We start from the raw sequence: 22,999 nt of genomic DNA, 5'->3' as shown, positions 1-22,999 counted from the left end.
CTTACTGTACACTTACCGGCCACTTTTTAAGTTACACCGGTTTGAATGATTCGACATTTGTATTAACAATCAATCTGTTCAATCCTTTAGGCATGGTTAAGATGACTTGCTGAAGTTCAGTATGGGGAGGAAAGGTGATTTAACTCACCTTTAATTAACTTGAGTGGTTAGGTATGGTTCTTGCTGTTGGTGAGTGTCTTAGAAACTGCTGATCTACTGGGAAATTCTCACATCCATCTCCTGGTCACAGGAAAATGGCAAGACTCCTTCAAACTGTGAAGAAAGGAAACAGTAACTAAAATAACCAATAACCAGTTACAACCAAGGTATGCGAAACAGCAAATGGGCTACAGCAGTAGAAGACCACACAGGGTACCACTTCGGTCAGCTAAGAATGAAACGGTTCTAATTCCACAAGTCGCCAATAGGATAATCCAAGAGTCAAAAAATGTTTTGTGGTCAGATGAGTCTCAATTTCTGCTGCAACATTTGGGGTCAGAATTTAGCATAAATGACATGGATTCATCCTGCATTGAATCAGTAGCTTAGACTGCTTCTAGTGGTTTAATAGCATGGGTGATATCTTCTTGACACACCTTGGCCCCTTTAGTACCAACTGAACATCTTTCAAACACTATAGTCGGTCTTAATATTGTTGCTGTCCACCTCTTTGTTACTAAAGTGTGCCCATCTTAGCTGCTTTCACGAGCTTAAAATACATCACATTGGTTTGCTGACCATATCAATGTCAGGTTCACTGTGTTGAAATGAACTCCACAGTCACCTGACCTCAATCCAACAGAGAATCTTTGAGAAGTGGTGGAAAAGGGAGATCTACATGATCCATATTGCAGCTGACAAAACTGCAATTCAATTGCATGAATGAATTGAAGTGAATTGTGGTGTGCCTCTAAACACATAGAGATCATGACATGGTGCTGGACGTCATTTGGAAAAATGCAGAATGTGATATAGCATATAGTTAGGGCTGGACCAGGTGACCCTGAATCCTCCCTTAGTTATGCTGCAATAGAGTAGGCTGCCGGGGGATTCCCATGATGCACTGAGTTTTTTCTTTCCAGTCAACTTTCTCACTCACTATGTGTTAATAGACCTCTCTGCATTGAATTGTACTTGTTATTAATCTCTGTCTCTCTTCCACAGCATGTCTTTATCCTGTTTTCCTTCTCTCACCCCAACCGGTCGCAGCAGATGGCCCCGCCCCTCCCTGAGCCTGGTTCTGCCGGAAGTTTCTTCCTGTTAAAAGGGAGTTTTTCCTTCCCACTGTCGGCATAGTGCTTGCTCATAGGAGGTCATATGATTGTTGGTTTTTTCTCTGTATCTATTATTGTAGGATCTACTTTACAATATAAAACATTGAGGCGACTGTTGTTGTGATTTGGTGCTGTATAAATTAAATTGAATTGAATTGATCCACCCTCCCAAAATTATAATATCTTAAATATCTGTCTCTGCACTGTTAATACCTCACATTTTTGGCGAATAACGAGCTCATATTGTTGTTGTTGTTAGTAGTAGGTTATTGTTACTGAAATGAGTAAATTATGTCAAGGTTTAACATTAAATATGTTTTGGGTTAGCCTATTATCATGGAATATTTTTTTAAACGAACTTAAAAGTGATGAAGACACATAAAACATAGATTAGTTTGTGATTGCGTCTGAGCCGTTTATTAAGGGACTGTCCGTGGTGCTGAAAACTAACCTTGGGTATTTAAAAACAACATCTTCTACAGAACTACAAGAGCGAGGCAGACCACTATCACCAAGAGAGTTGGCTTAAAGGGATTAGTTTGGTTACTCTATGGGCTATAATAGTGTAAGTCCTTTATCTTGTAAAGTGCCGTGAGATTGTGTTTTTTGCATTTAAAAGAATTGTACATGTTAAAGTTGTGAGAACCTGCGTGTTTAAATCAGGTTATTTTGCTGATGTAACATAGCTGAGCTTCAGGGATGAATGAAAGAGTAATCTCTTTCTCAACTTAAGAATTTTTTTCTTTTCACCCTTGATTTCCAAGAATCTGCATTGCAGGAAGCCACTGAGCAGCACCAAGACCTGGATCTGACACTTGTCTGGTATGTTGTTGTTAATTCACACTTACTTTTTTTTTCTTTTTCTTTTTTTTAAATCAAAATGCTAAATGGATTAGAGGGACTGAACGGACAGTAGAAAGTTCATTTATAATAAGTGGACATGGAATAGGCTCACGCTATAATTTTCATTAAAGAGACATTAAAAACACGTGGCATCAATGCCTATCATTGCCGCTTTACATTACAGTTCTCATTGTGGTATTTCTGCTTTAACTCAAAGCAGTCCAAGGACATAGTGAAGAATTGCAGGAATTTTAACGGAAAGAGACAAAACGTAGCTGGGCTACTTTTCTCAAACGTCGTGAGAAAGCAGTCTTTGTGAATAGCTACAGTGCAGCATAATTTTTACAAGTGCATTTGGTGTATTTATGGCCTTAGAGTTGAAAACTAAAACGATTAGTGGCCAGAGTGTCATCTATTCACATGGGGTACATTGTACATTAAAAAAATATGCATATTATGTAACTTATAGAAACATCCATAGTGCTATATATTTTTTCCAAGTTCAAACAGTAGGCTGGTATATTTATGGCAGAAGAAAGTAATAAATTACCACAAAATAAAAGGTTGTCACAGTGCCATTGATACACAGTGTTAAGTGCCAGTAGCAAACTTTTTTCTGCCCTGTAAACAGTGACATATATATATATGTATATATGTGTATATATATACACTGGCTTATACTAAAATAGTAAATATGCATTCTAATTTTATTTTACCTGCATTTATTTCTCTTAGAAAACACTAGCGGTAAATATACGGCCTATATGAATAGCCACAGTGAGGTAGTATACAGTATATTCGTTGTTTAAAAAGTAACAAAAATGGTCATAAAGTAAAAAGTCACCAGAGTGTATTGAAACACAGCGTTTAACCCCAAATGCCTTCACATTGGGGATATACCATTTCATTACGCTAAGGTGAATTGCTGTCCATGGTGCTGAAACCTTTGTGGACTCGCCAAAACTATGGACCTTGTAGTGGACTAAACAGTATTTTTGCCCTGCTTTTGGTTGCATATAAACTGTATATATAAACAGTTAAAATGTAATTAATACAGACGCATATTACTGTGCCGGGCTTATACTCTAAAGTAACTATGCAGTCGGATTTTATTTTACCTGCATTTCATAGAATTTCATAGAATTTAGTTTTCTCCACAGTTATCACGGATCAACCAGAGGTCATTGATGGTTTTACCGAGCTTTTCATTCACCACCCACGTCACTGCATGTATCAGCAACTCGGTATCATTATCAGCCATTTAAAATCACATGGTGAAAAACCCTATAGGCTAGCTAAAGCCGCGATGCTGTCAATGATTAGTGTGGATGTGCTGGCACAGGGCAGGTAGAGTGAGAAAAGGAATAAGAGAGGGAGTGATTTGGAGCGAGAGAGAGAGAGAGAGAGAATGAGGGAGGGAGAGAGAGAAAGAGAGAGAGGGAGGATGCTGCCAGCGGAAAATGGCTGCTGCAACCTCAAGCCTATCCTGATACACCGAAACGACATCAAGGTGGAGAGAGAGAGCGAGAGCAAGAGAGAGAAAGATTAGGAAAATGAGAGCAGATGGAGAGAGAATGTGAGCGAGCCTGAGTGTTTCCTGAAAGGAGGATAAAAAGAGAGAGAGAGGGAGAGAGAGAGAGAGAGAGGAGACCCTGGGGTGGGCTGCTGCAAGCGGCGGGCAACACCGAGCCATGGAGGGCGAGTAAGTCCTTACATTTTCATTTTTAACATTGCACATATATATTCAATCGTCCGCCAAAAAAAAAAAAAAAAAAAAAAAAAACCGGATAGGAAAGAACGCCACCACCCTCAGTGTTACACCAGTATCATGCACTGTTATCACATTCGGTGCTCTACAGTTTAGCAGGCTGCCGAGAATAAAAACACCATTACGTAGTTTTGAATCAACAGCATACACCCCATTTCCGATACATCCACGCCAAATTGTGATAAATGTCAAGCCACCTACATGTGGACCTGTGCTTTTTGGATGACTGGCACACGGCATGCACGCACAAAATTAACGAAATAACAACAATTATTGTACTGAGCAAACATCGGGTGCTATGCAGCAATTCAAAAACGAAATGCGTGGTTAGTGATTGGTAAAAACAAGCACGAAATCAGTCAGTGTGTAAAATGTATGGAGGGGGGGAGGCGAAATATGGCGAGTTTGGGGCCAGCATCGCGTCATTCAAGACATGGCTACAGTAAAACGAGGGAGGGATGGAGGCGTTGTGATTTTTATCAACGTGTCTCGGGGTTTCATTATGATTTTTTAAAGCCAAACTTTATGAATGAAATGTGATTTTTCTCTCTCCCTCGCTCTCCCTCATTCTCACCCCTCCTCTCCTTCTTCCCTTTTCTAATCGGGCCCCCTCCCCCCATCTCTCGTTTCCTCTCCATCCTCTCACCCACTCGTTCGTTTTTTCCTTCTTCTTCTTCTTCTTCTTCTTCTCCTCCATTCTTCCCTTTTCACACGCGATTGCATTGTATTTGGGCCTAAAACGTTTTTTGCGGCGAAATGTATAACGCGCAGTGCAGTGTCAAATCCAGTCTCGCTCCATCCCATTCATAAAAAAATATAACATAATATCGGGGTGTGTTAATGAGTGCGTGCAGCAGGGGCGGAATGGAGACAAGGAGCGTCTTAAGAAAAATAATTGCAACAATTAAAATTCAGTGTGCTTTGAAAAATGACAAAAAGATGCAGCTGTGCATGCATTACAAACACATGTCGAACTGCAGTGCTGAATTATTCAGCCGATTTGGCGAGAGCAGCTTCTTCTTCTTCTTCTTTTTGTAAGAATGCCGGGCCTCTGATGGCGATGGGTGCGTTCATTGATACGTCTATCTTGGAAATACTCATTCTTCCTCCCTCCTCCCATTTGGCCATTTCTCTCCTCCTCAACCTTGGCGTTCTTTCTATCAATTTGCTCCATAGCCCCTTAATTTTGAGCCCATATAGCTCACACTATAGCTTAACATTCTAGCTTTAATTTTAAAACACTCCTAGCAGCAGAAATGCTTAGATAACACCAAGCCAGACTGATACTTAAAATTAGATTTAACGGTCACATGAGTAATTGCCTTAGCTATGAGTTACTGTATGATATACATTTGAGTGGTCATGTTGCAAAGCCACGACTCATAGTCCAACTAAGCTGTCAGTTTTGTGGTTTTTGTGTGAATTTCTTTATGGAAACATGTGTGCTGGCATCAATCCGGACCCTGAAATCCTCACTCTGTACTGAATTTTTGTGTTCTGAAAGTTGATCTGGCTTTACCTGTTTTCACTTGAATGACTGTGCATATCAGTTGCTGCAAGTATTTGTGCTCATGTGTGTGCCAGTGTGTGTTTATTATTATAGTACATACCAATAAGTTTATTCTGTTCATCTGGACGTAGAGCTTTTTAGTCTCAGAGTGAAGAGAAAAAGTCACTTGGATGAGTGACAAAGTCTTTCTCCCACTGAAAAGGCTACAGCCAGATGAACAGAATAGACATTTTGGGATTTCCTAACCTGGATGATTGAGCATGCATCAAGACATTAGGGTACACTGGTTAATCAGCCATGGCCTCGGCTCACTCTTGGTTTCCCTGACAGTGTGCGTGTTCGTGCGGTGGTGATGACACGTGATGACTCCAGTGGCGGTTGGGTGCCCCTTGGAGGTGGTGGCCTCAGTCATGTGGTCATATGTAAGGGGCGGAGTCATGATGGCAGGGGACGGAGGGAGTACATCATACGTGGAGAACGGCTGCGAGATCGAGCAGTGAGTGTGTGCGTGTGTCATGCCTGTCTTTGGTGACACGTTGCTTGTCAACACCATCCAAAGACTGTAGATATATGCTGTCTTAAAACTTAAGGAAGGACTAGATCTTAATTGGTTAACTAACTTCTTAAATTGTCTGGAATGATGTTTCTGTCTAGCCGGTGCTGGAGTGTGCAGTGCAAAAAGGGTTAGTGTACAACAAGGTGAACCCCATCTTCCATCACTGGCGAGTAGAGGATCGAAAGTTTGGCCTTACATTCCAGAGCCCTGCCGATGCCATCTCCTTTGAGAAAGGGCTTCAGACTGTCATAGACAAGCTCGACAGAGGTAGACATGAGCTGCGTATAAAATATGATTCTTAGAAAATATGTAGGAAAACCTAAGTCATCTCTTTTTACGTTTTCAAGGCTCTGACTCGCCCTCATCCTCCACGCCAGAAGAGGCCGACACTGAGGATGACGGACAAGCTGTGAGTAACCGAACAGGTCATTGTTTGACCGCATATTGACTAAAATGGGTTTGTGTATTCTGTCACCTGACCCAAATGCAGTCATTGTTGATTTTTGATTTGCGGGGTGGCATGCAACCTCGATCAGTCTCATACAGGAAGTGAGTCGTCATCCAACAGCAGAAAGGAGATGCTTCCCAAACCCATCACCATAGTGACAAGCGAGTCATCGTCTACTTGCTTCGTGCGGTCGGAAGAGTTTAGTTTTGGATCCAGCCATGCTGTAACCACGCAAACACCTGCTCAGGTATACACCACCTCCTGCTCTAGCTGTAGTTTACTGACTAGACCATACCACTGCACTGAGAATAATGTGCACATCTTGATATGTAACTGATTTTTCAGTTATTTGCACATTTTCTCATCAATAAACAATGTAATAATTTCTGCAGACAACCTAGAAAGAGGTTTGTGAGCTGTTTTAGATCCCCCCCCCCCCCCCCCAAACAAACAAACAAACAAAAAAAAAAACAACTGTTTTGGTTGATTTTTTCCCCCTCTGCCACTGTTAAGTCCATGCAAGTTTATTTGTTCTACATTGAGAATGCATAAAGTGAGATTTTAACAGGTGTGGCCTTTTCTATTTCTTGTGTATGAATGTGGGATATCTGAGAAATGAAAACCTTCTATAACCACTGCCATAGTACACAATGTTCCTGACTCACTCTGTAATCCTACACCCTCTCCACAGATCCACACCAGGTCGGGCCAGCACCAACTCTCACAAATGACGGCTGTGTTGAATCCCCCGGCGCCCCCGCCCCCACCTCCTGCTCCACCCACTCCTCCTGTAGGTCCCCCAGCCTCATCTCCCCTGTCCCCCCTCTCGCCCACTATTTCATTGCTGGAGGAGGGAGACCTGCACAGTGTGGACCCTTGCAAAGACCTGTGGGGTTCTCGAGGTTATGAGGATTACAGACGGGCAGGGGCCACAAGGACTATGGTTGGGGGGCTGACTGGCGGTGTGGTTGTTGGTGGTGGAGGAAGCCTGCAGGACAAGTCAGAGCTGTGCGTGGTTCGCTTTGAGAAGGAGCTGGCGGGAGTGGGTTCGGCGGGCTGTGATGTGACTGTGAGCCTGGACAGTAAAGCCTCCCAGCGTTTATCCTCATCGTCACCCATCTGTATGTCCATGCCCAATGCTGTATCCGGCGTGTCCTCAGGTGCCGGTTCACCCCAGGAGACGGGTAAAGGCTCGCCGTCGCCCTGCTGCATCCACACATCGCTGGCCACTCCCCGGTCGCGGACTCGTAAGAGAGGAGGAGGGGCCAGTAGTAGTGGTGACCCAGGAGCAATCTCTCCCGATGATGACAGCCCGTGCCCTCAGGCTTCATCGTCATGCTCGTCTCGCTGTGTGTACTGCCGCTCTGTTTTCAGTGCTTCAGAGAATGGGCGGGGCCGATGCAGAGATGCCCCAGACCCGGCCCTGCACTGCCTGCGCCAGTGGACCTGTGTGTGGTGCGCAGAGAGTCTGCTCTACCACTGCATGTCGGACTCTGAGGGAGAGTTCTGGGAGCCTTGTTCATGTGATGACTCAATGGGGGGCCACCCGCATCCCCTCTGCTGTGCCCGCTGGTTGGCCCTCCTGGCCCTGTCTCTCTTTGTGCCCTGCATGTGCTGCTACCTGCCTTTGCGCGCCTGCCTGCGATGTGGGGAGAGGTGTGGCTGCTGTGGGGGAAAGCACAAGGCAGTCCGATGAAGCCAGGCTTTTGGGAGGGAGGGGTTTCCTGGACCGAGGGGGTTTGGGTATTGAGAGAAGAGAGCATCCGTTAGGAAGCAGAAGGTTGGCCCTAAATAGGAACAGTGCTCTCAGTAGACCCAGACCTCTGGCCCGCCAAAGCCCCACAGCCTTCCGCTGCATTCGGCTCTTTCTCTTTTCAACCTGGGGCCTTCCTCACTGGTCCATGCCTGCTGTAGGTGCATTGCACTCAGACCAGGCTCTGTGGGAGTTATAGTGGATTTATTGAGGAGTGGCTGATCTAGAGTTAGCTGTCAGTGACTTTATCACAGAAAGAAGGTGGCAGAGGCAACAGTGAAGTGTACACTGTTTCAAATGTCCGTTTTTTTTATTTAGAAAGGAAAAAAACTCAAAAAACAAAAGATGTTTATATATATGATTGTTATAATTTTAATTGGTATATTTTATTAAATGTAAAACATATTGACAGAATCCCCAAATGGCACACACATTCACGTACTCACAAACATGAGATCTTGGGGAAGTTATTTGTTCCATGTTGGCCTGTTTATCAGTCAGATGAACAGATGTCACCCTTTACCTCTAATTTTACCTCAGATGTTACTAAAAACAAAGGAAAGGAAAAAAAAGGAGAGATGTTTGGTGTGAATGAGCACATGGTGCATGCAGTCTTCAAGAGAGTACAAGCATCTGAGACCACTAGTGTTGTCCTTTGATTATACCGCATTATACCACAATGGGAGAAAGGTTATCAAACGCAAAGAGACAATTATTGTTAAGGGAAGTTGCAATGATGACCACCAAGACTTAAAAGTCATAACATGATCCATAATGATCCTTTGTAACCAAACACATGGTTACTTTTTTGTTTCCAAAAAGAAAAAAGGAGAATATGTGTCTAGCATTCAGCACCCTCACATTTGCACATACATGTATTTTTCCCATATTCCCAAGTATTTTCAATATATATCATAGAAATCCTCATATCCCACCACTGTACTTGTTGAATCAGTCAAGGTGCTTACAACTGAGGCCTCTGAGCGAGTCTATTCTACCTAATGTACGCAGTGACTGCACTGTCCCCAAAGAAAAACAAAACAGGACCCCATGGTAACCAATCTGTTGATGTGTCTCGGCCTCTGTGTGAGACACCACCAAAAAATTTAAGTGCAATGAACAATGTTTCAAAATTTATTTTTGTACTGGTTAGTCATGTTAGTATACACTAAGCAGTAATGGAAAAGTGTTGAAACTGAATACTGTAGTGTGTTGCTGTGCTCGACATCAAGCAGAACAGAAAAACGGGAACACAAAGTTGTCTTTGAGCAGCAGCACGTAGCTCGCAGGTGCGACATTTGAACGCGTCTGCTGCAGACTGTTGACGCTGTGATTAGAAAAACACACATTAACTTGAAAATGAGGCGATGCGGTTTTTATATTGCTTTAAGTGGAAGGTCAAAAAAAGCTGCTATTTTTACGCTATTCTATTCAAACGTTCCCACTGCCTGTTGTCAACTGGAGTGGTTGCGTGATTTAGAAACAAAGCTCCAAGTTTCTGTTCCACCCAGGGTGCGGGAGATTTTGTAAATTTAAAGCTGACATTAAAGATGAATTTGCCCCGAGACATTTTTAAAAATGTTGCTGGTGATGTACCTTGCGTTTCTATGTTTTATTTTGCTGATTGGCAGGATACATTTCTACTTCCAGTTAATAAATAAATAAAGGTGCATTAATAGTTCATTTAGACCAAGAAATGGATTACTGGGACAAAAAAAAATCCTTTCGTTTTTGTAGGAATTCCTTAGAATACAGGTACAGGGATATTTGTTTACAGTATGTCTTTTTGTTTCACCTTACAAATTGCCACACTGCATAAAAGACAAGCACACCAGTTCCACTACAGAAAGGTGCATCACTTCCAAAATTAAATACAACAAGAAAATTTGGGCTTTTTCTGTTAAGTGAAAAAACTTAAATAAGGCCATAATGGTTATATAATATGTATTAAATGCAATAAGCTTTAAGTCATTAAAAAATCATCACGAAGTAAAAAAGATGTTGATTTTTGCAGCTTTAAAAAAAACTACAGTCAACAAATTTAAATAACACATGGAATGTACTGAGAATCCCAGAAAGGTAATACAAGTGTAAGTGATGGATATACCTTTTTTAGTATAAGGAAACCAGTGCTGACCGAGTTTCGTTGTCTCAAATGCAGCATCACCTGGGTGGACTTTAAATTATGGCAGAATGAACCTTTCAGAAGCTTCACCATATTATTTACATTTTAAGTTTAGCCAAGAATTTTTATCCAAAGTGACTTAAAGTGAGTGAAGAGACAGTAGGGTTCAGAGTCAGGACATGCAACTGCTGATGAACACAAGCCTCGATCTCCTGGTTATGGGACATTGTCTTTACTACTAGGCCAGCCTGCCAACATTGTTGGTCCTCTTAATTTTTTAATTTTTTTTTAAAGACGCCCTGTCACAATGGCAGGAAATCCAAACCCAGTCACACGACTGCCATCCCCTGATTCAAAACCTTTGTCTTTCTCTCTCACACACACACACTCACACACACTTTCTCCACAAATCTGATAGATCCTCACACACAGACACACGTGTTCACTCGATGGTGCAGAACTAGTAAAGCCATTGCACACAGTTTGCTGCTTCTGGTTCAGAAATGGTGTTAGAGTACAGTACTGACAGTCATGCGATCACAATTGCAGGCCCCATTCTTACATCTTAATAAATGTGCCTTTTGATTTGAGTAATCAATAACTTATGATTTCTAAGTAACTCTGTATTAAGTACTATTTCCTTTTTTGATTATTAATTTCTGCCAATGTGCATATTTTCAAATGTACGTATTTATTAGTTTCAAAGTAATTAATGAGATATTACCTGTTTATTTATTTATTGAGATATTTATTCTGATTCTTTATTTTTTTGAGACAGGTTTTTATCTTCTGTGCTGTCTTACTTCTGACTTTGTGCCAATGTGCTGCTTTGAGGTGTTACATATCGTGGGTTTGTATCATTATTAAACCCTCACTCTATATTTTAAAAGCGTTTTCTTCTTTCTCATGTGTGCATGTATAAAACTCACTGTGCTGTTTCCCAAACACAGGTTCAAATTGCTTTATAACTGTTCCATAGAGCTGTGGAAGGAATCTTTTTTTTTTTTAAAGAAAAAAGCCTATAAATGTATTATTTTGTTAAACACACATTTATTTCTTGCCTTTGATTATTACTCAAATATTTATATTATATTTTGTAAAAAAAAAAAAAAAAAAAAAAAAAATGAAGGAGACTAGTTTTATAAATCTGCATCTCTCCTACAGGAACAGGACTTTACAGTAAGCTACAACAGAATATAACAAGTGACCACTAGAGGGCAGGAACATTGCCTTAAAAAAAGATCCACAAGTATTAAAAAGGGAGGAAGAAAACACTAATTTTCCATTAAAATAAAAACAAAACAAAAAACAAAACAACACCCCCCACAACCACCACCAAAACTGTGGTTAGCTGTTATCCTTTGGATGCAGGGGTCCATTACTTTGCAGAATACATGTGCTGCCTTTTATGTTTGAGGATCTCAGTGGAGGTGAGGGTCAGGTCTTGATTGCACACATCACAGTGATAAACTCTGGTAAGGCTTGACACTGATGAAGAGCCTGCTTTTCCACCCTCTGGCTCTGAAATAAAATACAAAATAAAAACACAAAAAGTTGGCAAACGCACTCACACTTCGTATCAAATTCTTTAGCTCTTCTAAAATAAAGTATGTGGCCTAACGCTTAATGTGTCAAACCAATCAGAGTACAAAAGAAATTCCTGACCTTCCTCAGGCTGCTGCTGTTCTCCAGCCGGCCTGCAGGAAGCTTCATGATGCATTCTTTCCAGTGGAGTTAGAGGCATGTACAGGTCACAGTTGGGACAGCTCCAGAAAGTACGTAAGCACTCACTGTAGAGGTCTTTTGAATCCTGCGAATCATAATTTAGAAATGCTAAAATAACGCGTAGATTTAATAAGACAAGCTGCGCGGTTTGATTCCAAAATGATCTGTTTTCATGCATGAACAAAATACTCGAGACATTAAACCTAGAACTGACCATCTATTGTTTTAATTTGTAATTGTATTTTTTCATTATAACTTGGTTGAGGAAATGGCACGTTATAATCCATACACAGCCAAACTGCAGGTCTTTAACTATTGATGCAGTTAGGTTAAAATCCTGGTTTTGATGTACACTCTGCATCTATACTTTAATATTACTTTAAAATCTTACTTCTCACGTTCAAATGTATCCATAAATCTGCTCCTTCATATTTGTGTGACCTGCTCCATATCACCACTGTTTCCCGCCCTCTCAGATCATCATCTGCTACTCATCTCACCGTTCCGTCCTCACACCTTATCACTATGGGGAACAGAGCTTTCAGTCGCTCTGCTCCCCGGCTCTGGAACTCTCTTCCCCCTGCACTAAGAAATATTGACTCCCTCTCCGTATTTAAGACACAGCTCAAAACACACCTGTTTAAACTGGCTTATTTGCTTTAATGCTGATTTTATCTGTTGTCACGCTCTGTTTTGTAATTTTAACTTATTTTATGTATTTTACGACTACTGTTCCTTTTATTAATTGTGTTTTTTGTAAGGCGACCTTGGGTTTCTGAAAGGCGCCCTCAAATAAAATGTATTATTATTATATGAATAACATTGAAAGGAACAGTCTAGTATATAACAGTAATTTTGAGGGTCATTGTCTAAAAAGTTATGGATTCCACGTACAAGGTAAAAGTATTTTTTAAAAAAAATGCATTTTGTCACTTGTATTACTTTGGAAGAGATTAGATTTCTGGCATAGCTTTTGATTTTGGAGGTTGATAAGTGAAACAATATATAAGGAACTCTCAAATAACTTTTTAAAAACCCCAGACAAACCTACAGTCATGAAAAAGAAATTTCCAATGTCTTTCATTTCTGTGGTTTCAAATATCAGGATATATTAAAAAAAAAATTACCTGGTCCTAACTAGATTCTTTCTCATGAGAGGTTTAAGCATAGCCCTCTTAAGGTCCTGCCAGCATTTCAAGTGGGCTGAGGTCTGAACTTTGGCAGGGCTATTCCAGCACCTTGATTCTTTTCTTATTCAGCCAGTCTGCTGTAGATGATCAGTTAGCCAAGCTTTAGCTGTCAGATAGATGGCGTCACATCTGACTCCAGTAAACTTTGTTATACACAGGAAGACTCCAGACCAGCAAACATCCAAACCTACTTTAACACAGGTGGTCACACTTGCAGATGTTCAATTAATCAAGTGCATTTGATTAACAACTGGCTGCTACTTTCTATCTTAATTCACATGGAAGCAATTTAGGTAATTATTACTTTTATTATATTTATATATATGTTTTATTTTCTTAATTTTGGGATGTTTTTAGGATGTTTTAGAGACCAGATGATTTTTTAAATTATGTTCTGATATGTAAAATTGTCCTTCTTTCAACTTCCATTGCTATATAGGGAATGTAATATGTAAATACAGCCCTAAGAGCTGAAACAATAATTTCTTTGAAACTTTAACTCAATGCATTTCTGAATTGCTGCTGTTTTTAGACAAACTCACAGCCAGACAGTTGTAGGTGAAAAAGTTGGTGACACGTAGGCCTCCTTTAATGGGGTCTGGCTTGGCCTCGGCTCCTGGAAACAGCGGGTTTAAATCTCCAGCTTTAGTGTTCGACGACACAGACTCAGACTGAGGACCAATGTACAGGTTCTGGGTCTGGAAAGCTGAGAGTCGCCGAAGGCTATAACTGACCTGTCAGGGAAAGTAAAAAATACACAAAAAACCATTTTGATTATTAACGTATTGGTCTTATGTACATTGTTTACATTTTATCAGCTGTTTAGTGATGTGCTAAATTGTTTCTGGAACAAATGGGCAATTCTTCTAACTTTATCGTTCTGCTTCTCTGTGTTCTAGGATCATCAAGTGAAGGCCATTATACAGTAACAACCAAGCTGGCACATCAGTACCTCAGTGTAGAGCAGAAAGCGGACCAGGCTTTCACTCAGCTTTTGCACAACTCTGCGGGACACCCCCTGCCCGGCTGCTGCTCCCCCTGTTGAGTTCTGTCCCAGCTGGGCCTGCAGCAGGCGCTCCCACTCAGCCCTGAGAGTAAGCGCTGTGGACAGCACCTTCAGAGCCTCCTCTGGCTCCTTCAGCTCCAACTCCAGCCAGCCGTCCACCACTAGTCGCGTACAGTCAGCGTTAGTGTCCACTGAGTTTGCTACCAGCAGCAACGCCTGGTGAACAAATTAGAAATGATTAATACATCATATATGAACTGGCAAAAACTGGAAGTAATGGAAGAGACGATGAAATAAAACCATAACCTGACACAGAATCCCCCATAAAGTTTTCTTTTCCACAGCCAATATTCATCCCTATATTCTGATGTTCCTCTCTTTATTAAACCTGCAAACTGACAACATTGTGCCACAGTTCTTGCTACTTAATATGTTACTAAGTGAAAAAAATAAAATAAACTGGAAGAAAGGAATACACCATCCAGTTTAATTTACTGTCCCATGTGTGGTGCGTACCCAAATAGCACATCGTAATACAAAGAGAATACCATGTAATCCAGTTTAGTTTAATTTAAAGCACTGGAGCGAGTGCATTAATGGATTTCAAGAAAATATTACTATGTTAAGTATTTGTCCCCACTTCTGACAACACATTTCTTGCAAGCAAATGTTTACATATTTTCCTTAGGGATTAATGAAGTATTCTGATTCTGATTGCTTCCATTAGGAGTTAAGAGGCTAAATAACGTCTAAAAATAGACTTTTTATTAACAAATCATCAGCAAGTGTGAGCATCTCTGTAAAAGACCAAGTATTGTCAGTTTGCTGGTCTGGAGCATTCAGGTGTGTGTCATCACAATGCCACAGTCTTCCTGACAGTGGAGGTCCCAGCAAATTCACCCCAAGATCAGACTGAGCAATGCTCAGAGAAACTGTAAAAACCCCATAAGCTACATCTCAGACTCTACAGACCTCAGTTAGCATGTTAAAAATTAAAGTTCAAGTACAATTAGAAAAGAATGGAACAAGTGTAGATTATTTGGAAGGACTGCCAGGAGAAAACCTCTTCTCTCTGAAAGAGCACTTAGCATGGTGTAGTTTTGTAACGTTATGTTGCATGATATATAAAAATATGAATGTCACAGAACATTAGGGTGTAATTTAATGTGAGCCATTCAATAAAGTGCCTTTTTTTGGTAAAAAAAAAAAAAATTGTCCTACTCTGAATCGGTAATAGCATCAAACTGGATTCGTTTTGTTTACATTCACAATATCAGGTGTCTTTAAGATAATACAGAGCGTTATTATCCAACATGTTTTTTTGTTTAAATGTAGTGGTTTGTGGAGGAAATAGGGATATCCCACATCAGGTACTAACTTGCAGCGCTGGAACCCGCACACAGTTTGACAAATAGGGTTTGTTGGTCTCCAACAGAGTGACGAAGGCTAACAGCTGGTGTTTGGTGCTGTCTCTCCTATCAGGTCCTGCAGGCAGGAAATACAGATGACATGTGAGATATTCAATAGAAGATCAAAGGTAAACTCAGTGATCAGAGGGCAGAAAAAGAGAGATTTTGTTTAACTGGAAACAAATGAAAGCACTGCTGACCCTTTATTGCCTTGAGCAGGTTACGGTTTCTCTTAGTCATGTAAAGTTGGACTTTATATGACAGGAAATGTGGTTTCATGTAATAAATCAGATTAGTGAAGATGTTGTTTTTGCTAGTTTTAAAGTAACTTTGAAAAAGAAATGCTCCTCCTTGGTATCTGATTGAGAATTTAAGCTGTGAAATGTAAAATTGTTTAGGAAAATCTGTGAAATGCTGTGTTTAAATATCTTAAAATATAATTGTGACCAGATTAACCCACCAATGTAAAAGCGTTATCTAATTACAAGCCAAATTTGTACAAATATCAAAAATACTTTTATTTACAATCCAATCTAATTCGTCAAAGAAAAAATCTAAATATAGTGGGATTCAGAACCAACCAAGCATCTAAGGGTGAACTGATGGTCAAAGAGGATCAAACAAATACAAATACAGTGACTCATTTTATGAGGGACAGATTAAGATTTTTACAAATTAGACATCACATAGAGATGGTAACTATTTGGATAAGAAGTCTGTTGTTCTGAGGATCTTTATAAAAGCTTATAAATCAGTCCCAAGGTTTAGATGTTTTCCTAAATGATACAGTGGATTAACAGAATGAAAGAAGAAGGCATCATACGCATAAAGGAAAATTAGAAAGAGGGAATTTCATACTGTAGTTTACATACTGTAGAAAATTAAATACATAACAATGAAAAAGTATATTAACTCGGTCTTGGAGAGGGTTTCGATGAAAGAACGTGACGAGATTCTTCAGGACACCTGCACAAAGCAGTTTTTGACCTTTTTCGAGGAATATGTTGCTGGAGGGGTTTTGGGGGGTTTTATTCCCCCATTTTTTTGGTGTTGTACACTACAACAGCAATACTGATGTAAATCAAAATCAAATCAAATCAAAATTTATTTATATAGCACACATTAAAACAACAGTGTTGACCATAGTGCTTCACAGTCAGTAAAAGCATGAGACAATTAAAAGAGGACAACAAACAATAGGTAACGACACAACAAGCTAGACCAGCCAACTAGACAGAATCAAAAGCCAAAGTAAAAAGATAAGTTTTAAGACGTGATTTAAAAGACTGGCTCGACTCGGCAGTACGAATATGAACAGGGAGTTTATTCCAGAGTCTAGGTGCCACGGATGCAAAGGCCCGGTCACCTCTCGACTTCATTCGAGACCTAGGTTGTGCTAGGAGCCTGTGATTGGACGATCTAAGTGCTCTGTTGGGATTGTATGAGTGGAGTAGTTCAGAAAGATAGCTGGGCGCTAAATTATTCAGAATATTAAAAGTGAACAAAAGAATTTTAAAATCTATACGATATTTAACAGGGAGCCAATGTAATTTGGCTAAAATTGGAGTTATGTGTTCATGGATTCTCGTACCTGTTATGATGTAAGGTGTAAGACGAGCATGGAATAAATATCCAATGTAAAAGTGTTCCTTTCTGTTAAGGTTTGAGACTAGATATATTAGAAGAATGAAATAAAAATAAATATTTGTTCAGTATTTTCTGATAGCCAGTAAGAAAGCTCCTATAAGAAAAAGGTTAGCATCAGTCTCAACAGAGAAAGGAAGGTGAAAGTTTGTACACTGTTGGGAACTTTGGACTAGAGGTATCATCAGATCAACTGTGTAACGGCTTTTATTTTACATCTGCTGTACAAAAAATTAAATAAAAAATAAGAATGTGAAGGTAGGTCGTACCCATTTCTCCAGTGTCACCCTCAGGCACCTGTAACACTTCTGGGTCACTGGCAAACACACTGGTTGGGTGAATCACCACTCCTTGCTTATTCCTTGTGTGAAACACCTACACAACATAAGATCACAAAATGGAAGTTTCATTTTTCTCCTTACTTAATTCTTTTCAGTCACCATAGAAATAATCAGATTACTGTATATTCATACGTTATAAAAGGAAATTCAGTGTAGAAGGAAGCCTGACCTGGTCAGAGTCTTTGCGGGTGGAGTTGTGTTCATCGGGCAGTGCCAGCTGAGGGTACAGGCCTCTGCAAAGCAGAAGCTTGAGCAAAGCCTGCTGGTGTGAGGACAGGTCCTGACTGACAGCCTCCTGCAGCTCTGACACATTATGCCGTAACTTGAACTTCACCTCCTATTGCAAACCAAACAGCACCATGGGAAAAAAATATTAATAATAACAAAACTGACTTCAGCTTTTCACCAGAGCCTGCTATACTTGCTGCTTTATTTAAAAGTTGAACTTACTAGTTTGAAAAACAGGAATAGATCATATTTTTAATAAAAACTAGGCAAAACAAAACTTGGAATGGGATGTGATAAAATTAAGAACAAGTTTATAGTGATAATTTTTTCTGTTACACCTTCTAAGATACCTGTATGTCCAAGTTCTGTCCAGACCCCTCCTTGTTCCTCTTAGACCTTCCTGTTTCCTCTGTGTCTGATCCTGAAGAGTCTCCTTCCTGACCCTCCTCCAACCTCAGGACTTTACGTTTGCTTCCCTCCTGCTGTTCATGATCTCTCTTCAGCTGATGCAGCTTTCTCCTCTCAGTTAGCCTCTCCCTGCGTTGCACACGGTCACCACCAGAGGGAGTGCTATCTTCTGATTCCAGCAGGCTGTGGCTCCTCAGCAAGTCCTAATAATGAGAGGGATTTCAATGCTCGTTCTCAATCGCTAAAAAGCCTGAAAATGTTTTATGAATGTATGAAATGCTTTGTGAAGAGCCTGCCTTGAACTGTCTGCGTAGGTTCACCATCTCATACAGCCGCTGCTCCTCCAAGCCTCTCCTTCTGCACCATTTTCTTGATCCACCACCTCTCTCCCCTTTTACCTGTTTTCAAAATCAGTTTTGTGTCCAGTGAAGACCATTTTATGACCTAACTGCTCCAGTGTTGATTCTAATAATATTAAACATCCAACACAACATGATGCTTATTTTACTGACCTCCACCCAGGCATTGAAAGTGTTGAGGAGGGTAAAGGGGTCTCCTTGGTTGCTATGCAGGGGCTGCCGGGCAGTAGCACAATCTGGATTGTGCTGTGAACTACGCAGGAAAGGTGACTGAACGCTGAGGGCTGCTGCCACCGTCAGCACGGGCTCCACCAAGTTAAACAAACAGCCCAGCACCAGCATCTTCCCTAAACAGACACAAACGTGCTTAACCTGAATCCAGCTGATGGATGATCACAAGACCAACACTGTGTCACTGTCAATCCATGTGAAACTTTGTATAATTACTTTTTATGAAAGAAAAGCCTTAAATTATGTATATTACGTATTCTAACATGTTAAAAACTTTCTTGTTATTTCTCCCACTTTATTTCTCTCTCTTGCAAGCATCCGAAAAGTGACTTAGGAAAAAACAAAAAAAAACAAACAAACTCCAACATGGTTCTGCTGTATGAAATCTTACCTATGACCACATCAACGGGAAGCTGTGCCAGCAAACTACCAATAGAGGTCAGTTCACCACGACAGTCTAGCGCCCCCTGTTCCTTTAGATAAAAAACAGCATTCTGGATACTTGCAGCCGGGGGTGGATCAATAAAAACAAAGGAGAGTGGATCTCCAAGAGACATGCTCTTCATCTGCAAGAACAGAAATGAATAGATGAAGTTAAAACTTATGCAGAAGAGAAAAAAAAAATCAATTACTATTCTACTAACCTGCTATTCACAGAATCTTATTACCTGAAGAATGAGGGAGTCCAGAGCAACTCTGTGGATTTCAGGCACAGGATAAGGTGCGAAAGCATTGTAGTCAGACTCCGAGTAGAGCCGGTAGCAAACGCCCGGACCCGTACGACCAGCTCGACCTTTTCTCTGCTCAGAGCTGGCTCGGCTGATCCAGAACTCTTGTAGGCGTTGCATCTTGGCTTTAGGGTCAAAACTCATTTCTTTCACCTTTCCTATAAAGCAAGTTAAAAAAAACAACAATTTTTATAGTTGCTGTTCTACTTTTAAGTAGTGCGTTATTTTGCTGTCGCTAACAATAGCATTCTCTATTTTAAAAGCTAAACAAGAAAATGTAGCTTTGCACATTCAACTTCTCTGAAGCCTTTTACGTCCTCATTTAATTACGTTTTGTCATTTAAAACAAAGCTTTGCTGCAAAATTTAAATTTCAAGGATGGACCATCAAACTCTAGGGGGTGAGAATAAATGTACCACTCGTTCCATACCTGAATCAACAACAAAGCGCACTCCATCTATTGTGACTGATGTCTCCGCAATATTGGTAGAGATGATGCACTTTCTCACCCCAGGAGGAGCAATATCAAACACCTGAAGAGTAACACGGTGACAGAGGCACAATTAGAATTAGAAAGTCGTAACTCTAAATAACAGCTTCAAAGCTGACTGTACCTTATCCTGCTGAGCAATTGAGAGGGTGCTGTGCAGTGTTAAGATTATCCAGCGACGTGTGTGTGTGGCATAAATCTGACAGGCCTCCTGGATGGTGGAGATCTCTGCCACGCCGCTAAGAAAGAGCAGCAGGTCACCACGCTCCTCTGGGGGGTAACGCTGATCGATGCCCTGCAGGATGCGCAGATACGGTCTAGGATCCAGTTTCTCAGACTTTGAGGACTGCTCTTCAGGAGGAATGGGCTGGTAAATAACCTAAGTACCATGCCAGAGGGGAAAAACAGGACATTAAACAAAAACAACTCTCAGACATGTCTGCTACTTTGATACAAAATTTTACCATTTAAATTTGTAAATAGAAACCAACACCTAGACTACCAAAATTTGCATTGTGCACTTAAAACAAATACAGCAAGTACAATAATTTTTTAAAAAGTGGCTTTTTTAAAACTTCAATCATTTGACTTGTTTGCATTTTATACTAAATTAAAAAAAAACTAATCAAGAATGAAAATGTTTTGGCCCAGTATCTTTTCAGTGCATGTTTTTTGCCTACTAGATGCAAGATGCAAAGTTTTAAAAAATCACATCATCTTGAGTAAAATGCATATTTACACCTGTGTTTAGGGTTTGCCTCTGGTTACCTGAATAGGAAACAGCCTGCCTGGGACTTGCAGTACAGGAGCACCGCTGAAATAGTTAGAGAACAGTTTGATGTTGATGGTGGCTGACATGAGGATGAGACGTAGGTCTGGGCGGTCAGCCAGCAGAGAACGCAGGACCCCGAGAAGAAAGTCACAATGGAGGTGTCTCTCATGGACCTCGTCAACAATCACAACCTGGTACCGAGCCAGCGTACTGTCCTGCTGGATCTGTCGAAGCAGCAGCCCCTCTGTAAGGAACAGCAGCTTGGTTGCTGCGGTTCGACTTGTCTCAAAGCGGATCTGGTACCCCACCTGAAAAAGACAAATAACAACAATAACAAGGGTCAGGGTACTAAGTCGTGTTTTACTTGGGGATCAAATACTTATTTCACTCAGTGGCATGCAAATCAATTTATAACTTTTATCTAAAATGGTGGAGGGTTTTTTTTAGTCTGTTTTTAAGATTTTTGGTTAATATTATGTGTATCTCCATTAAAATAAAACTGGCGGTAGTATAAAAATGAGAGACCATTCATTTCTTTGGACGTAGGCAAACTTACAAACTCAGCAAGGGATCAAATAACTATTTACTCCACCATATGTTCAAATTGTATTTATTCTGCTCAAATATTGCTTATATTCTTTTTCTATTTCCTTTTTTCCCTCCTTTTAGTTAACTGATGAGTAAAATTCTAGCTGATATTTTTTCAGTCAACAGATGGACCCGAATTATAAAGTAAGTTTTTAGAGTTCCCTAAAGTTTCCGTAAAGTCATTTTACTTTGTACTTTTAAGTGTTTTGGATGAAACGTTGGGATATAATTCAACAAATGTAACAATCTGTCCTGACAAACCTTTGATCCATACTGATTGAGGCTCTCAAAGCTGACTCTCTTTGCGAGGGATATACAGGCAATGCGCCGAGGCTGGGTGCAGGCGATGTTATCGAAGCCAGCAGAGAGAAGGTACTGAGGGACTTGGGTTGATTTTCCACAGCCCGTGTCCCCTGCCACTACAACCACTGGGTGAAGTCGCACCAGCTCCACTATCCGATCCCGGTACTGGAAGATGGGCAGGTTCTTCTGCTCCCGGCGAAGTTTGGCAATTTTTCCAAAACTCTGTTTCTGGCTGAAATCCAGGAAATGCAGGAGCGCCAGGCGGCAGTCGGAGACCTCTTGAGCCCCTGGTCCGGAGGACCTCTGTCTGCTTCTATGCTCTGATTTTCCCATGCGCTCCTCGATGTCCCTGGTGCACACAGATACGTTAATCCGGTAGCGAGCATCGTACTCTTTGGGAAGGCCAAGATCAACCTTGCCCCTGTCCCTCCCTTTGTCTTTGTCCTCCTTTCTGATTTCAGCGCCTGACATGTCTCTCTTCGTTTTAAACCTCTGGAAACGCTCAAAGAAAGCCCAGAACTCTTTATGTTCAGAGCTGCCAGCCTGGATGTAGTCATGCTCCCGGAAAAAGATTTCGTCCAGCTGGGCTCGGCATTGCGAGCTGCCCCAGTCCCAACTCCTCTTCTCTGAAGCCATAGCGTTACTAGCAAAAATAGCGTTACTTACCTCCACCAGAATTAAGCGGGAGTCGGGTTAACCCCCTCATATAATACATAACTTCCTCATGTATTCGCCTTTCCAGGCTCGTAGCAGCCTAATGTTACATCTACACTAGATAAACTAGAGAGCGCATTTCAAACGCTAAAGATTTACATTTGCCCGAACGACACAAATCTTTAATACTGCTTTAAAATGCTAAATACAGACAACTGTATATTACAAAAATAAAAGCCGGTGGGGAAACTGGAAACTCTAAATAGGGGACAATAATACGGGTGGACAACTTCCGTTCCATCCTTTAAAATCTTCCGATCTTCCGGTGAAAGCCAGCGTTTAAAAAGAAAGTGGTGACTTGTAGAGATGTCACGCCCAAAACCTGCTCCTCATTTTGACAGCGTAAAATGTTGTTAATGATTTATTCGAACTTGCCTTTGTCCAAGGTAGAATGATCGTATAGTATATCTTTAATTACTAAAAAAAAAAGGAAAAAAAGGGGGGGGGGACAAGAATTGGGTGGACAATTATTTGAGATTTCGGCAAATCCACAAAGGGTCAAATATATACTCCCACTATTAGTTGTAAACATGTTCCTTTGCAAGTTGCACCTCAACCAGATCATTTTGGTACCCATCAACAAACT

General features: G+C 40.8%; 2 protein-coding genes across 3 annotated transcripts; one reads left to right on the top strand and one right to left on the bottom strand.

Moving 5' to 3' along the window:
• The first annotated feature begins 3,564 nt into the window (after positions 1–3,564).
• Positions 3,565–11,166, top strand: spred3 (sprouty related EVH1 domain containing 3). The gene is made up of 6 exons (XM_006796671.3): positions 3,565–3,819; positions 5,726–5,891; positions 6,050–6,218; positions 6,299–6,360; positions 6,488–6,646; positions 7,091–11,166. The coding sequence occupies exons 1-6, from the start codon at positions 3,809–3,811 to the stop codon at positions 8,093–8,095; spliced, it is 1,572 nt and encodes a 523-aa protein (XP_006796734.1). The 5' UTR covers positions 3,565–3,808; the 3' UTR covers positions 8,096–11,166.
• A 217-nt stretch (positions 11,167–11,383) lies between these two features.
• dhx34 (DEAH (Asp-Glu-Ala-His) box polypeptide 34) lies at positions 11,384–22,618 on the bottom strand. Of its 2 annotated transcripts, XM_087851149.1 has the most exons (17): positions 22,366–22,618; positions 21,658–22,048; positions 20,805–21,116; positions 20,161–20,415; positions 19,977–20,079; positions 19,487–19,704; positions 19,210–19,384; positions 18,741–18,934; positions 18,525–18,626; positions 18,171–18,431; positions 17,762–17,929; positions 17,521–17,626; positions 15,577–15,683; positions 14,145–14,414; positions 13,735–13,926; positions 11,943–12,087; positions 11,384–11,798 (listed from the first exon to the last, which is right to left on the bottom strand). In XM_087851149.1, the coding sequence occupies exons 2-17, from the start codon at positions 22,030–22,032 to the stop codon at positions 11,656–11,658; spliced, it is 3,126 nt and encodes a 1,041-aa protein (XP_087707275.1). In that variant the 5' UTR covers positions 22,033–22,048; positions 22,366–22,618; the 3' UTR covers positions 11,384–11,655. The 2 variants fall into 2 exon arrangements, with proteins under 2 accessions (XP_087707275.1, XP_087707274.1); XM_087851148.1 differs by having other exon boundaries at positions 21,658–22,618.
• Positions 22,619–22,999: the final 381 nt, after the last annotated feature.

Source organism: Neolamprologus brichardi, chromosome 14, assembly GCF_056152115.1.
Source record: "Neolamprologus brichardi isolate AB-2024 chromosome 14, ASM5615211v1, whole genome shotgun sequence".
NCBI lineage: Eukaryota > Metazoa > Chordata > Actinopteri > Cichliformes > Cichlidae > Neolamprologus > Neolamprologus brichardi.
Note: the sequence above shows the minus strand (reverse complement) of the source record. Positions and strands in the feature narration are given on the sequence as shown.